Source organism: Crinia signifera, chromosome 3, assembly GCF_055691185.1.
Source record: "Crinia signifera chromosome 3, ASM5569118v1, whole genome shotgun sequence".
NCBI lineage: Eukaryota > Metazoa > Chordata > Amphibia > Anura > Myobatrachidae > Crinia > Crinia signifera.
Window position 1 is genome coordinate 231824179 of NC_139219.1, and position 16109 is coordinate 231840287.

The 16109-nt window shown below is 47.0% G+C and overlaps 1 protein-coding gene across 18 annotated transcripts in view; it reads left to right on the plus strand.

Annotated features, from left to right (window-relative positions):
• The first annotated feature begins 570 nt into the window (after positions 1–570).
• DLG1 (discs large MAGUK scaffold protein 1) overlaps positions 571–16109 on the plus strand; it is a 291905-nt gene continuing 276366 nt past the window's right edge. For 15 of the 18 annotated variants that reach the window (XM_083177591.1, XM_083177594.1, XM_083177595.1 and 12 more), the window contains exons 1-2: positions 571–1109; positions 5702–5833. In XM_083177591.1, the coding sequence (XP_083033717.1) occupies positions 1091–1109; positions 5702–5833 (151 nt within the window). In that variant the 5' untranslated portion in view covers positions 571–1090. The remainder of the gene's footprint in view (positions 1110–5701; positions 5834–16109) is intronic. The other 3 variants (XM_083177603.1, XM_083177614.1, XM_083177615.1) reach the window with 1 other exon arrangement.

The following is a 16109-nucleotide window of genomic DNA, read 5'->3' on the forward strand; positions in this document are numbered from 1 at the left end:
TTTTTAAAACAGAGAATCCGAAATACATAGGCATTACATTGCCACAAACTCCAGTATACACATAGCATGATGGGGAGCATAGTGCACCATATTATACCACCTAGTCGTGACGGCTATGTCCCACAGGTGACAGTAGCAGTTTCCCTGGGAGGGATTTAACCACTTTATCACCTGAATAGCATAAGGATATATAATGACATACAAGGATATACGATTTAGCAGCACTGGTGGATTTCATTTTCTCACTAACGACTGTGTAGAGAAAAAAAAGATTGCCGCTTTAAAGAGGTGAGAAGCGTGACCCCACCCGCTCACCTCAGCCGCTTTAAGAAACCAAAGGCTACAGCTTTCCTAGCTTCTACCAAGGTACAGGCTAGTGCAGCCGCCCGGCAGAGCTCACTCCTGATTGGAGGAGACGGCGCCGGGACTGAAGGGGAGGTCACGTGGTTTACTCCAGTCAGCTCCGGGGCGCCATTTTGGAGTAAAGTTTGGGTTTTCGAGCGGTGTGAGAGAGAGAGACAGGAGGAGAAGGAGGAGGAGGGGGTGGGAGAGGAGAGGACGGAGAAGAGCAGGAGGGGGCGGGGGAGCTGACAGAGGCAGACGAGAAGCAGAAGAAGTGGAGGGAAGGGGCAACGCAAAAGCTGGGGAGAGACACGGCGGACGTGGGAAATAACTTTTTCTTGTTGTGCCCCTGAGCTGCAGTGCGATCCCCGAGCTGACGTGGAGGGGACGGGGACTCCCACACCAACAACTTTGTGTCCCGCTGCAGGAGGTGCTCTCCACAGCCAGGACTGAGAGACTGAGCGACACCGGAGCCCTGCTCACACTACTTGGACTGGAAACACAGGAGTTGGGAACCTCCCTTCCACAGTGTGTGGAAGAGTCCCGGGGGAGGAATCCCGCACAGAACAGGACTTTCCCACTGCTCCACTGCTGGGGGTGGAGGAAAGAACTCGGTACCCTCCTGCTTGGGGAGGTGGGGCACATTGTGAGCTGGGGATTATTTCGTGGAGTCTCCAACTGCGGGGTACAGGGGTAGCCGAGGTCATCCTCCTGACAGCCTGTTGGTGTGTGTCAGGGGGGAGGCACTATGCCTGTCAGAAAGCAAGGTGTGTGTCTTGAATCACTTTATTGTCTGTGTATTGTGCCTGTACTTACCTAGCTGCTCAATAAGTGGCTAATTTACCCTACACTGTGAGTTGCTCCTCCCTCTGTGGTGGTTCTACCCCCTACCTTGCCTCTCAGTGAGTGGCTCCTCACTCTGTGGTGCCTGTACCTACCTTACACTAGGTGCATAGCTATGCACACAGACTACTGTGGGTAGTATGTTGTAATAAGTTTTGCAGAATATCTGAAGACAAGGACATGATTTTACTTGTTTTCCTTGGAATCTTGGTTAGCAGTGAACTACTCCTTTTATACTACATCCTTGACTGGCTAACCATACCTCCTATGAAGTTTGGCTATGCTTTGGTAGAGTTAACAATGTCTGGTTACAAAAATAAAACTTTGTGTCTATGCTCCTGCCATTTAAATAAGTGCAGAGGTTTATTTATATTTTTGCTTAATATGCTAATAAATCATGATGGGACTTGAGGCCACATTTTATGCTACAACTCTTGAAACCTTTTAAGACACACACTATTAACATAGATTATTTGGTCAGCTGATATTTTAATTTACTGCTTTGCTGATCTGATTCATAGTGAAACAGAATGAACATGAGACTTTCAAGGAGGAGTTTGCTTCTATCAATATAAAAGAGGCAACTTTATTGTTAAACTGCTGTGATTGGTTTGATACTTGAGTATTCCATTGACTTACCACCTTTTAATTTTGTTTAGTTCTACATAGTTTGTCCTGATCTATAATCCCTCTAAACAAGCACACTGTTAGAAAATTGTAATGTTGTAGTTGCAATTGATATATTGTCTGTTTTTTGTGTTTACATGCCCATTTTCCAAAATATTTCTAAACCTCAAAACAGTATTTGTTTTTGTAGAAGGGAATATTTGTGTTGAATGGGAAATTTACATTGTTTTATTTATTTATATTGCAGTTTTTTTGACAGATATGTGACACAAAGTTTTTTTGTATGTGTATTGATAGATATATCTATATCTACACACAGGCAAACGTTTCAGAAAAAATTGCTATACATAAAGTATGACTTACTAAGAAAGTATAATTAAATGAAGATATGGGGCCAGAATGCACCAAGCTTCAAAAAAGTGATAATCAGCTAATAAATGCATTGTTACAGGCTGAGTTTGAGAAATGACAGGCGCTGACTGCACCAAGCTCACTTTTCGAAGCTTGGTGCATTTAGGTGGGAATGGAATGTTGAGAGGGAGAGCAAGTATGAAAGCAAACAGGTTGTTTTTAAATTGGGGTGGACAAACCTGTCCTCAAGATCTATCAATATGGTTTTTCAGGCAGCCTGTGGCTCTATAGTAGGAATGAATACAGCATGTTTAAAAATGTGACAGTTATACCGCTTTTACACCACAATCCCGGCTCCGACCCGGTATTTGGGACATTGTTCCAATCTGGGTCGGATCCGGGATTTTCCCCATTTACACCACGGTGTTGACCCGGAATACTCCTGGGCCAGCACAGTTTACACTGTACGCGGATGCAGGTAGTGGCCCTTGGAGAGGACATCATATCTAAGTCCCAGGACTGCTGCGCTGGGGGCAAGTCCAGCACCAAGGTAAGCTTCTGGGCTTGTCCCCAGCCTCCGTGCACCCACTAGCCCCTGAAGTAAATGGATTCCCCACACAGGTATCAATTCACCTCCTCCCTGGCTCCACTGCTGTCTGCACAGTACAGCAGCGGAGGCTGTGTGTGCCACCTCCCAACCTCCATGATAAAGACAAGACGCTGCAAACGGGAGCCGGCTCGAAAGACCCAGCACACCAGTTTACACTGCCCCACCACCCAGGGCCTCCCCATGTTCCACAATGGTCAGGACCAGGGTAGAATTTGCGTGGAAATCGATCCGTGGTTTTTTTTTTTTTTTCAGTACACCTTTTACACTGACCCAAGACCATGAGGTAAAAACCCAAGTTTTTGCCTCTGTGAAAACGGGCATTAGTAATGACTACAGCTGTGCAGCAGCTAGATTACTTTGAAAATGTGGACCATTGATAGATCTCGAGGACCGGTGTGGCCACCCCTATTTTAAATGTTTTGTAGGCAAGAACATTATACAGTATTATAGGAACACAGTGGTTAATAGGGAATCATAGGGGAAGTACATGGTCTTTTAGGAAAATACATTGGCCAATATCTTATTACCCACAATCGCATGTAATAGAAACGCAGGCGGCTATCCAATCAGTGCATGGAATGGCTTATTGGGGGTTTGTTTTGCCTGCCTCATTTAGGGCCAGATGTACGAAGCTTGAAAAGTGATTAAATGGAGAGTGATAAAGTACCAGCCAATCAGGTCCTAACTGAAATGACAGGTAGGAGCTGATTGGCTGGTGGGTTATCACTCTCCATTTTATCACTTTTCAATGCTTAGTACATCTCTCCCTTACACGAATACGGTCAGTTGGTCGACCATAAGACGGTCAACATACTGGGAGCTTGACAGGGGTCTAGGTTGACACATGCGTTAGGTCGACATGGGTTTTTTTGTGCGGACAGGTATTTCATGCCTTACCATCCACTAGGGCAGCAGTTCTCAAACTGTGGGTCCTGACCTTCTCAGCATGGGGTCGTGACTCCATGTTGCTGACCATCAGGCTGATGACTTTCTAATCTCAATCAGTCTGCAAAATCTGTTGAATTGTCTGTTATTTAGACTCCTCCCATCATTTTGTGCCACCACAATGCTGCCATGTATGTGCGGTCTGCTGACTACACATGTGATGTGATGACCTTCTGCAATAACTTGCTGGAGTCCTGTAATTATTTTCATTGTCTGATGGGGTCACAGAGCAAAATAGTTTGAGGACCCCTGCACTAGGGTATGATGGTAGAATAAAATAGTGTGCCCGAAGCATTGCGAGCGGATGCGGTGCACCTAAAACTGTGTCCATGTCAACTGTGTCGACATTTGGGTCAAAAAACCCATATCGACCCTTTGACTGTTGACCTAACCCATGTCGACCATGTCCCCGTCGACCTTCCAGTATATCGACGTAACTGTGTCGACATAATGACTGTAGACCAACTTATGGTCAACCCAATGAACCGATTCCACTTACACAGCAGGTTTTCCATTGTAAATGAGTACTATTTAAAAAAAAATCTTCTGAGTTTGGCCGGCATACTTCAGGGCCGCCAAACTCACAATGCATTACAACCTGGCCATTATCTCCAAGTGCAGGCAATGCCCTATGTGTAGTGTAAATTGTGCTGACCCGGGAATAAGTGTCCAGCTTCAGTGTGAAAGGGTTTGTGTTTTTGGTATAAACTGAATTGGAACAGCTTTATAAATACCTGTTGGGACCTGAAAATTTCCAGTTTAACCCCTTGGGTGGTATGGGCGGAAATTTTCAGGGTTTAGCTGCGCTGCCATGGCGGGCTGTCCGGAAAAAAGCTGGAATGGACATCGGCAAGATGTATTAACATGTCTGCTGAAGCGGGGGAGCGCTAACTCCCCCTCCAGCGATGTCCCCTCCTGGAGATAGCGCATCAGTGTAAACTGATGCGCTGTCTCCTGTCCCCCGGCCGGCTCGATTGGCCATGTGCGGGATCTCGCTGCTCACGCGAGATCCCCAGCACTAACAGCAGGGACATCGCTGTCCCTGCTGTTTAGATAGGGCTTCTGCTGGCAAAGCCCAAACCGGCAACGGTCAGCTATCATTTAGATAGCAGCGCCGACACTTCATACATCTGCCCCAATGTGAACAGGTGTCCTCTCCAAGCTGGCAGAATAGGTAATACAGGGCCAAGCCAGGTAAGAGCCATGGTGTGAATCGTGTCTGGCCCAGATTGTAACAGTGTTCCAAATCCCAGGTCAGCTTTCGTGATTCTGGTGTGAAAGTGTTACAATAAATATTATGTTATGAAAATGTTTTAGATGTTAATGGTTTTTTTTGTTTTGTTTTTAAGACCATGTTCACAAATATATCACTATTCAGCTGTTGTAATAAAAAAAGTCCCGTACTTTATTAGCTGATTGATAAGAAGGGTATGCTGAGACTTCTAGCTTCACAACAGCTGGAGTGTAACATGGTGGCCAGTCCTGGTATTGACTGTTCATAAGAATGCTGTATTTACTATCCTTGTCAGAATTCTTTCTTTCTCTTTTATATAGCGCACTGCTATTACTCAACGCTTTTTAGAGATTATTTGACATTCACATTAGTACCTTCCCCAGTGGCGCTTACAATCTATATTTCCTACCACATATACATGTACATAGAAGATTCTAGGGTTACGTATTTTTTTGGCAGCCAATTAACCTACCAGTATTTTTGGATTGTAAGAGTAAACCAGAGTACCCAGAGGAAACCCACGTAAGCATGGGGAGAATTTAAAAACTCCACAGTGCCATGGTTGGCATTGACCACATGACCTCAGTGCTGTAAGGCAGTAATGCTAACCATTGCACATCTGGGCTGCCATTTACACTGTATTTAGATATCTATCTGCATGTAAGTGGATTTCTAACTTTTGTATTTTATTTTTTTATTTTTTTTAAAGTCTGATATTGCTGTAAGTAATTATTTTTTTTCCTCTGTAGACACCCAGCGTGCATTGGACCTCTTGGAGGAATATCGCACAAGATTGAACAAAACTGAGGACAAGCAACTTGGGAAATCTATTGAGCGAGTGATTGGTATCTTTCAAAGTAACCTTTTTCAAGCATTAATAGGTAGGTCAATGCTATCGGTTGTTAGGTGCATCTCTTTATGCGCTTTTGCAGATATCTGCATTTGTTTCAAAGTTCTTGTTTAACTATTGCTAACAACACTTCAATAATTTAATAATAATTATTAATTATATCAAATTAAATGTATTAACTTTGGCGCATATTATGGCTTGTTTAACTTGACAGTTGTTTTCTTTCATTACTTGGTTGTTAAAGGAACAATATCCTTCCACCGTTCCTTCTTTCCATAGTGCACAGCCAAGCCCTTCTTTATTATGAGTGGAGCTGACTGGACACGGTCCCCCACAAAATCCAACACATTTTTCCAGATCTGGTTGTCTTTTCTCTAGCCACTACTTATTGAAGGTTGATTTGCATGTCAGGGTTGTTGATTGCTTACAGTCTCTCAGACTGTGATACTTCTCAACAGTAAGTCATGTCTTATTCCTTTAACATGACTGTCCCTCTCAATAACACGGCTCTGGTATTCATATAAGGCATGATTCACACGTTATTTAGATGGCAACACAAATGGGTGCTTACATGTGTACTGGCAATCTGCTATAGTCTGGGGTGATGGGATTGCTGGTTGTGCGTATGTATACCTGTCCTTAAAGGTTTAACCCTACCACAAGAGTTTGGTTTGTTGGCTCTTGGCTTGACTAGTTGGTATTGGGGGGAAAATGCAGAGTTTCCAAGCCAATCTGGTGAAAGCCATGCTTTCACCAGATTGGCTGTGCAACCAAAGATTGCACTTTAGAAAAGTCAGTTTGGCCAGCATCCTGCATCCCAGGCAAACTTGGATGCTATTTCATATGCCCCAAGGTGTACATCTTCAATTTTAAATCCTCCTTAACCCCAGCTATTAATATGTGGTTGATTCAATTCACAGTGCTAAACAACCACGAGTACAGTCATTCTTCGATAACAGGCACTATTTAGAATAGCTACAGGTGCTCCCTCCCAGCTCTCTTCACAGTGCTGTGAATTTAACCAACCCCAATGTAGCTTAGCATAAAAGTTTAGGTCAGAGTTTAATTGTGATAGGCACGATTGTAGTTTTGTGATTAACTTGCTTTTATTGCCAGTTGTTGTTTTTTTGCAAACCCTTTTCTGCAATTATGGCGAGATCTAATACTTGACGAAAGCTGCAATGGATCCTCCATGGCAGATAAATCCATGGATTTGGCTTTTGGAGAGAGAGCAAAAAGCTGCTCGGCCCATTTATGAAACATGGTAGAAATAGTAGTAGACAACAAAACAAACTTCACCAACAAAGCTGACACTGTAACGTAATGGTCTATGCTGCAGCTGAACAGCAGTCAAGGGATCTGGGTTTATCCTATAGGTGTGTACACACGCATTGATTTACTTTCAAATCGATTTGCTTTTGATTTCCCCAATTCCATCCCCTTTTCGCTTTGGCCTTTGCTTTCCATTCGATCTGCACTTTTGCATTTGATGTAGATTTCGATATTGAATTCGGTTTGCATTCAAGGCCATACTTGCCTACCTGACCCTCTCTATGCGGGAGAAAATGCTCTGCTCCTGGACTTCCCTGGTAATGTATGATTGCCAGCACCTGTGGTGAAACACCTTTACCTAGCTCCCCACAGGTGATGGCAATCATACATTACCAAGGAAGTCCAGAAAAAGAGCATTTTCTCCCGCATGGAGGGGGTCAGGTAGGCAAGTATGTTCAAGGCACATTGTACACATTTAATTGAGTGGATCGAATTCGATAGTTCCTTGCCGGCACAGTCTATTTTTCTTTTCGATATAGAGAAAATGGGAGCGCGCATCGAATTGAAAGCATCTTAAAAACCATTCGATTTTGCTTCTATAAGCAAAATCTAATTGAAAATCTGCCAAAATCGAAGCATGTGCACACCCCTTACAGTGGAGGCAATACAAATTTAAAATATCGTAATGGGGCATAAACCTTATACAGTCCATATCAATAGAAAACATAGTAAATATCATGTGGTCGGTATCCAAGAAAAAATACTGTGCTGGCAGCTCAATTTTGACATTGTACAAGCTAGCTTTCTCCTTCATCCACCATGGGACACTGCAGTCATCATACACTGGGGATAGAGTGGTGATGGGAGTTGACACTTTCAAATTCTTAGTGTGGCAGGCTCCTCTCCTTTATCCCCATCCCAGACCTCAGTCCTAGGAAGAGTGCCTGGAGGAGTTGGATCACTGGGCTTGGTCTCCTTGGTGGACTAAGATTTTAATACTTTTCTTTATATTTACAGTGAGGACAGGCAGACAGAGGAAGCCAACTGTCTGACTGCGATGTGGGAACCCCTGGGTAAGGTCAGGTCTCCACCGCCTGTGGTGTGCTTCCACATTGGGGACCAGCTGCAGCTCCTCCTGTTACTGGTCCACTGCCCATACTGCACCACCAGGGCTCGTGTAAGAGCGGGGCGTACGGCCAAATCCCGCATGAAATGTGAACACTCCGAACAGGGGGTGGAGAGGGGCGTGAAGGGCTATTTGGGCTCATTACCATATGCATACGCCCCGCGTTTCATGGGCGTTCCCATGCAAACGCTGGGCGTACGTATGGTAATGCGGCCGTGACGCACGTGTAGGGGGCGGACATATGACATCGCCGGATGTCAGCTGCCCGCCCAGATCCCTGCTTTTGCACGGAAAAATGTCCGTGTGGTCTGAGGTTGCGGGAGCTGGTGGACCACTCGGTCCTGCATTCGATGGTCTGCGACCATCGAATGATGGGGGAGGTTCCCTGAGATGGAGGAGGCGTATTCCGGGAAAAATACACGTGCGGTCCGTTTGGCCAGCTTCTTACCGCGTACGGACGGAGTTGGCGATCAGTATGGAAGGCGGGGTTTCGCACGCACGGTCGTGGCCGCATATTCGGATCCGGCCGCACCGATCAGAATAAGGGCCAGTGTCACCACTTCCCCCTAAGCTTTACTTTCTCTCACGGGACAGTGAGTTTTAATGCATAGCGGTGGTGTGTATGAATATATAGATATATCTATAATATTACAATTGTGGGTGTCCATTCTGGGTTTGGTGGCTCCTCTCCTCATCTTCTCTTTTCACCTACATACAGCAGGGGCCACTGCAGTCATCACATGTGGGGATAGAGTAGGTGTTCGGGAGGAGTGGCACTTTAAGAAACTTTTGTGTGACAGGCTCCTCCCTCCTCTATCCCCACCCAGACCCCAGTCTTAGAAAAAGTGCCTGGAGGAGTAGGTTCCTTGGGCCGATTAGGATTTGCTTTTTTATTTTTAATATTTTATACATTTTCCTACAGTCTGAGGACAGGCAGACCTCTCAGCAGGGTCTGCCTGTTTTGAGGGACCCTGGAGGGGGCTGTTCACCACTGCACGCAGTGCACCTTCCATGTACGCGGTCACCAGTGCCACCGCATCCGGGATCCGCTGCAAATGTTCACAGTAGGGTTACGGGTCCAGGGCCCGCCACAACTCCAGGAGCAGCAGAGGCTGTGCGGCTGACAGGTATTAGATGCCAGTGTGGCGGGACCAGGTAGTGCGCTGGTCTCATCTAGGAGACAGCTCTGAAAGCCGCTGGCTACAGCGCGTGGTCAGAGGATGAGACTGGGTGCCCAGAGTGGAGGCTGTATTAAGCACTCCGCTTAGTCACAGGCACCTAGGTTTTGCATGCCCATGGGGGAGGGGCCTTCTGCGCAGTGCATTGGTGCTTTTTTCTCTTTCAATGGTCCTGGTGACACAGCTCAACACTGGGATGTAGGAGGGTCCGAAGGAGCCAGGCACCTATCCTAAAGTTTTAGAGGGTAGGCTCCTCCCCTACTGCATCCCTGGACTCTTCAGTTCGTGTTAGGTGCCCACTGGAGTGGGTGCTATTCTAAAGGGCTGCAGGAGCAGCCGAAGAATTAGAGTAGTTAGGGGATTTTTATTATTTTATTAACTTTTACCCTAGCTAGGTAGGCACAGTGTGAGGATTCTCATAGTGAATCCTCACACTGCTTGCGCAGCAGGAGCTGACAGAAGCGCGTCCTGTCAGCTCACTGTGCACAGGGGAGACGCTGTCTGGTCTCCCTGTGCAGCGCTTATAGCCTTTTCTAAAAGGCTGCCTGGGCTCCGGAGTACCCTGAAACCGGCTCCACGCTTAGGTGGGGATCATGGGGGACAGGCGCTCCGTGATGGCGGCGGCCATTTTATGCGGAGCTTACACGCTGAGCTCCTAGATGAGAGGACAGCAGCGTTGTGACAGGCATGTTCCAAGTGATCCCCATTTGAGGGGGAGACACTGGAACTAGGAAATCCTACCTAAGGAGCGGCTTGCTGGGGGTGGATGGCGCCAAAAGGTCACGGACCCCCGCAGCAGCAGGGACCTGTGGTCTCTTCCTTCACTCTGACTTTGGCGCCTTTCAGAACGCTTGCAGCGGAGCTGAGCTGGCTTACTGATCCTGGCAGAGTGACTTGGATTTCCTGGGCATCGCTTCCCCGCAGTTGAAACCAACAGACAGATAAGTGATTGGGTGCATTGCCTCTGTATAAACGCTTGTACATTGTTTGCACTGTGTATACTGATAGATATACTTTTATCACTTGCGTCATGTCTGAGCATCAGGCTGTGGTTTTGGGGGAGGGAGCCCTTAATGCACTGAGCGCGTGCAATGTTTGCACACAAAAATTTGTCCCTGAGCAGATGGCCAAGGGGGGCTTATGTATTACTTGCGCTGATGTGAGACCCATGGGCAGTGATCCCCATAGGGCAGAGCATATGGAACCTGCGTGGGCCAGGGCCCTAGGCAGGTCAGTAAACGCTTTGGTGCAGCTTTTGGACAGGCAGAGTGATGGGCTGGTAGAATCACAGAGACCTATGCCATCATCTCAGCAGTCGTCTGGCTCCTTGCCTCTTACCCAGGCAGATCCTGCACTTATCCAGGTGATGCAGGATACTGCAAAAGGGATTAACAGGTTCAGTGAAATGCTGGACAAAATGGATGATGTGGCAGGGACCCCTAGAAGGTCTTATGCCTTAACTACTGTGGTAGATGAAGAGGAAGGAGAGTATACTGACATCCCCTGGGATCAGGGTGATGATTTGGAAGAGAACTCTGCTGCTGGTATAGAGGATCTCATTATAGCTGTGAAGCAGGCTTTAAAGCTGACTGTGGAGGATAAGACTCCTGTTAAAGGTGTTTTTAAGCGACAGCGGAAGGAGGCTGTTACTTTTCCTTCAGATGAGGGGTTACAGGAATTGTTAGAAGGGGCTTGGAAAACTCCTGATAAGAGGCTTCAGATGCCTAAGCGATTCCTTAGTCTGTACCCCATGCCAGAGTCTCATGCGGAGCTCTGGGAAAAGGTCCCAGTTGTGGACGCTTCAGTGGCACGTTTGTCCAAGGCTACTGTATTACCAGTACAGGGCGGTGCAGCTTTTAAAGATTCTGTGGATAAAAAGCTGGAGGGAAACCTCAAGGCTATCTTTGAAGGGGTGGGGTTTACCTTACGACCCCTTATTGCTTCAGCCTGGGTTTCTAAGGCCATGATAGAGTGGGCTGGTGAATTATGCACCATGCTGCAGGCTGACCCGGGTGCATTACTGCTGGCAGAAAAGATTAAGGCAGCAGCAGAATATGCAGTTGAAGCAGAGGAGGAAGCTATTAAAATGGCAACCAGAGTGTCCACAGTCTCCATTAATGCCAGGAGAGTGCTTTGGCTAAAAGCCTGGGAAGCAGACAATGAGTCCAAGAAGGCTCTGGAAACATTAGCCTTCAAAGGAAAGGTACTCTTTGGTACCGAATTAGAGGAGATTATAAAACAGGCCACAGGCGGCAAAAGTACATTCCTGCCGGCCTCCTCAGCAAAGCAGACGTCCAGATTTTCTGCTTTTAAGCCGTCCTTTCGGCCCTCCCCTAGAGGTGGTGCGTCCTTTCGAGGACAGTCTTTCAGGGGAAGGTTTCAGCCCTCTAGAGGCAAGACACAAAAGTCAAAATTTGGCTCTTTTCACAAGAAGCCTGCCAATAAAGGAGAGGATAAACCCTCTGCATGACTGTCAGGGGCTTTGCCCGACAGTGACAAAAGTGGGCGGGCGTCTCACGCTCTTCAGGGACGCTTGGGCTTCTCTAGACCAGGATGCCTGGGTGCTAGACATCATAACACAGGGTTACAAAATCCCTTTCAGAGGGCCACCTCCGAAGAGGTTCATTCCCACATCCTTACCAAAGGAGGCACGGCTGCGTACAGCTCTTGTGAGAGCAGCGCACTCCCTTTTGGAAAAAGGGGTGGTGACACTAGTCCCCAAGACAGAGTGGAAGAAAGGCTTTTACTCCACGCTGTTCCTGGTGCCCAAACCAGACGGGTCTTTCAGACCAATACTAAATTTGAAGTCTCTAAATGTTCATTTATGGGTAGACCATTTCAAAATGGAGTCTCTACGGTCAGTACTCCTGAGTCTGGACCAGGGAGAATTTTTGGCGTCCATGGATGTCCAGGACGCATATTTGCACGTTCCTATACACCCGGAACATCAGACCTTGTTGAGGTTTGCCATAGGAGACCTGCATTTACAATTCCGGGCGTTACCCTTTGGGCTAGCAACCGCGCCAAGGGTATTCACAAAGATAATGTCAGTAATGGCGGCGGTGCTGAGGCTCAGGGGAATCACAGTAATACCCTATTTGGACGATCTCCTGTTCAAAGCAGAGTCAGCAGCCATGCTGCAGAGTCACTTGGCAGAGGCCATCAGTTTTTTGCAGGCTCACGGCTGGATTTTAAATTTGCAAAAATCTCAGTTGGTACCGTCACAAAGGCTCCAATTCTTGGGAGTCATACTGGACACCCATCTTCATCGGGTATTCCTCCCGGAGGTAAAGGCCAGGGATCTGGTCACCCTAGTCCAGGAGATTCTCAGGGCTCAGAGCATTTCAGTATGGAGGTGCCTCAAGCTCCTGGGGAAGATGGTGGCGTCATTCGAGACGCTTCAATTTGCCAGGTTCCACTCTCGGAGGTTCCAATGGAACATTTTGTCAGCTTGGTCAGGAAACACTTTGACCATGAAATCCGAGATGATAGTGCTGTCTTCGGACACCCGAGAATCTTTGAAATGGTGGATAGAAGTAGATTCCCTTCAGTGGGGTCGGTCATTACAGACCTGGGACTGGTTGATAGTAACTACCGACGCCAGTCTCAGGGGCTGGGGGGCAATAGTCCTGGATCTCAGGCTTCAGGGCCTGTGGACGGCAGAGGAATCAGCGTTACCAATCAACATATTGGAGCTGAGAGCTGTCTGGAAAGTCATTTCCTTGGCGGGAGACAGGTTACAGAACCCCCCTTTGAGGATTCAGACCGACAATGCCACGGCTGTGGCGTATCTGAATCACCAGGGAGGTACACGCAGCAGATTGGCCATGTGGGAGGTATCCAGAATCTTCCTATGGGCGGAACAGAATGTTCCAGCTGTATCGGCTATATTCATCCCAGGAATAGAGAATATAGAAGCCGACTTCCTGAGCAGGGAGGAGCTCAAGGAAGGGGAATGGAGCTTACACCCTCAGGTGTTTCACCAAATCACTTCGATGTGGGGAACTCCGGATGTGGACCTGATGGCATCCAGGATCAACCGTCAAGTGCCCAGGTTCTATGCCAGAACAAGGGATCCACTAGCGGAGGCAGTGGATGCCATGACTATTCACTGGCAGGGAGATCTCCTTTATGCATTCCCACCAGTACCAATGTTACCGAGACTTCTGAAGAAAATACAGGGGCAGAAGGTTCCAGTGATCTTAGTGGCCCCAGATTGGCCAAGGAGATCCTGGTACTCGAGGCTTCAGAGGTTGTCTGTGGACTCATGGCGTCTACCTCTGAGACCAGACCTTCTAAGACAAGGCCCTTTCAATCACCTGGATTCAGATCGATTGATTTTGACGGCCTGGCTATTGAAACCACCATTTTGAAAAGAAAAGGGTTTTCTGAGGCAGTAGTACAGACTATGATAAAAGCCAGAAAAGCTGTATCTTCGGCAAATTATTATAGAGTCTGGAAGACTTACATTCGATGGTGTGAGAGAAGAAAGGCTCATACATCTCATTTTAAGCTATCAAGAATGATGGAATTCTTACAAGATGGTTTTTCATCGGGCCTAAGCCTTCAGTCACTGAAGGTGCAGATTTCGGCCTTGTCCATCTATTTCCAGAAAAAGATAGCCATTTTGCCGGAAATTCAAACCTTTTTACAAGGAGTATCCAGGTTGAAACCTCCATACAAGCAACCAGTAGCACCTTGGGATCTATCACTGGTTTTGGAATGCCTTCAAAAGGCACCTTTTGAACCTTTAAGGTCGGCTGACTTTAAGTTTCTTACGTGGAAGCTAGTGTTTTTGTTAGCAGTAGCATCTGCTAAAAGAGTTTCAGAATTGGGAGCTTTGTCATGTAAATCTCCTTTCTTAATTTTTCATGATGACAGGGCTGTTTTAAGAACAGTGCCTCAGTTTTTACCGAAGGTGGTATCTACCTTCCATTTAAATCAGGAGATAGTTCTACCTGTGTTTCAACCCCCAGAGGGTTCTAAGAAAAGGGACAAGTTGAGAACTTTGGATGTTGTGCGTGCCTTACGCATATATGTGGACAGAGTGAAGAGTGTCAGGAAGACTGACACATTGTTGGTATTGTATGACGTACACAAGATTGGTTGGCCTGCATCTAAGCAGACTATTGCTAGGTGGTTGCGGTCTGTGATAGCCTTTGCATACACCAAAGTGGGTAGACCAGTACCGGCCAAAATAAATGCGCATACCACCAGGTCAGTTGCCACCTCTTGGGCGGTTCGACATGGGGCCACAGCTGAGCAGGTTTGCAGAGCTGCCACTTGGTCATCTGTTCACACATTTGCCAAATTCTATAGATTCCATGAGTTCGCGTCGGAGGACGCATCATTCGGGCGAGCAGTGCTGAGAGCTGCAGACCTGAGCGTACCCTCCCAAAGGACCGGCTCTGGAACGTCCCAGTGTTGAGCTGTGTCACCAGGACCATTGAAAGAGAAAAAGGGATTTTTGTAAGAACTTACCGTTCGAATCCCTTTCTCTGATATGGTCCTGGTGACACAGCGATCCCTCCCTTACGCTCAGTAAGTATGCCAGAAGTTTCATGATGTTCATGTTAAAATGGTTAAAAGTTAACAGTTTTCTGTTATAAAATGTGCATATAATATGTGCAGGCGTTTGTACTGAGTTAATGTATTCCAGTGGCTTTGAAAGATGAACTGAAGAGTCCAGGGATGCAGTAGGGGAGGAGCCTACCCTCTAAAACTTTAGGATAGGTGCCTGGCTCCTTCGGACCCTCCTACATCCCAGTGTTGAGCTGTGTCACCAGGACCATATCAGAGAAAGGGATTCGAACGGTAAGTTCTTACAAAAATCCCTTTTTTTTTTTCCCCCTGCATGGGCAGCACCATTACTCCCTCCTCACAGCTCTAGCTCTCGGGCTACGGTGGCTGCTTCAAAGCGTAGTTGCCTGCACCGCAGCTCAGCGCTCCCTCACCACACTACAGGGGCCCTACTTCATGAAGTCCAAACGTTTCTAAACGGTGTCTTAAGACTTCAGCCACCGTTCAAGTCTCGTACGGAACCATGGAATTTGTCTTTTGTCCTATCTTTCCCTCAGTTGGATTTGCGCTTGTTAATCTGGAAGACTGGTATCTTGCTGCTACTAGCTTCGGTTAGAAGGTTTTCTGACCTCTGTGTTCTTCTTCTTGCCTTTCCCCCTTCCTGGTCTTTCACGAGGATGGGGTGGAACTGCGGACCAGGATTTCTTACCAAAGGTGGTATCTGCATTCCATTTCAACAAACCCATTGTGGTTCTGGCCTTGACAGGGAATACTAGCTTCCTGGATGTCATACGTGCTCTGTCCATCTATGTGGACAGGACAACTTTCTTGTGCGAGGTGGATTCCCTATTTGTTCTCTATGATGCATCCAAGAGAGGATGGCTTGCCGTCAGACTCTCGCACGCTGGATTTGCCTGACCATTAAACAGGCTTAACTGGCCTCTTCTCAGAGGATTCCATCAGTTATTTCAGCTCATTCTACTAGTTCAGTGAGGCCTTCTTGGCCCCGAAGACTCAGATGTATAGTGCACCACTTGGTCTTGTTCGCACATCTTTCTACAATTTTACATGTTTGACATCATTTATGGCCTCCGCGTCCCGGTTTGGCCGAGCAGTGTTACAAGATGATCAGCGCTCTCCTGTCCGTGGGTGTAGCTTTGGGATGTCCCTAATGTATTAAGACTGCAGTGTTCTCTGGTGGATGAAGGAGA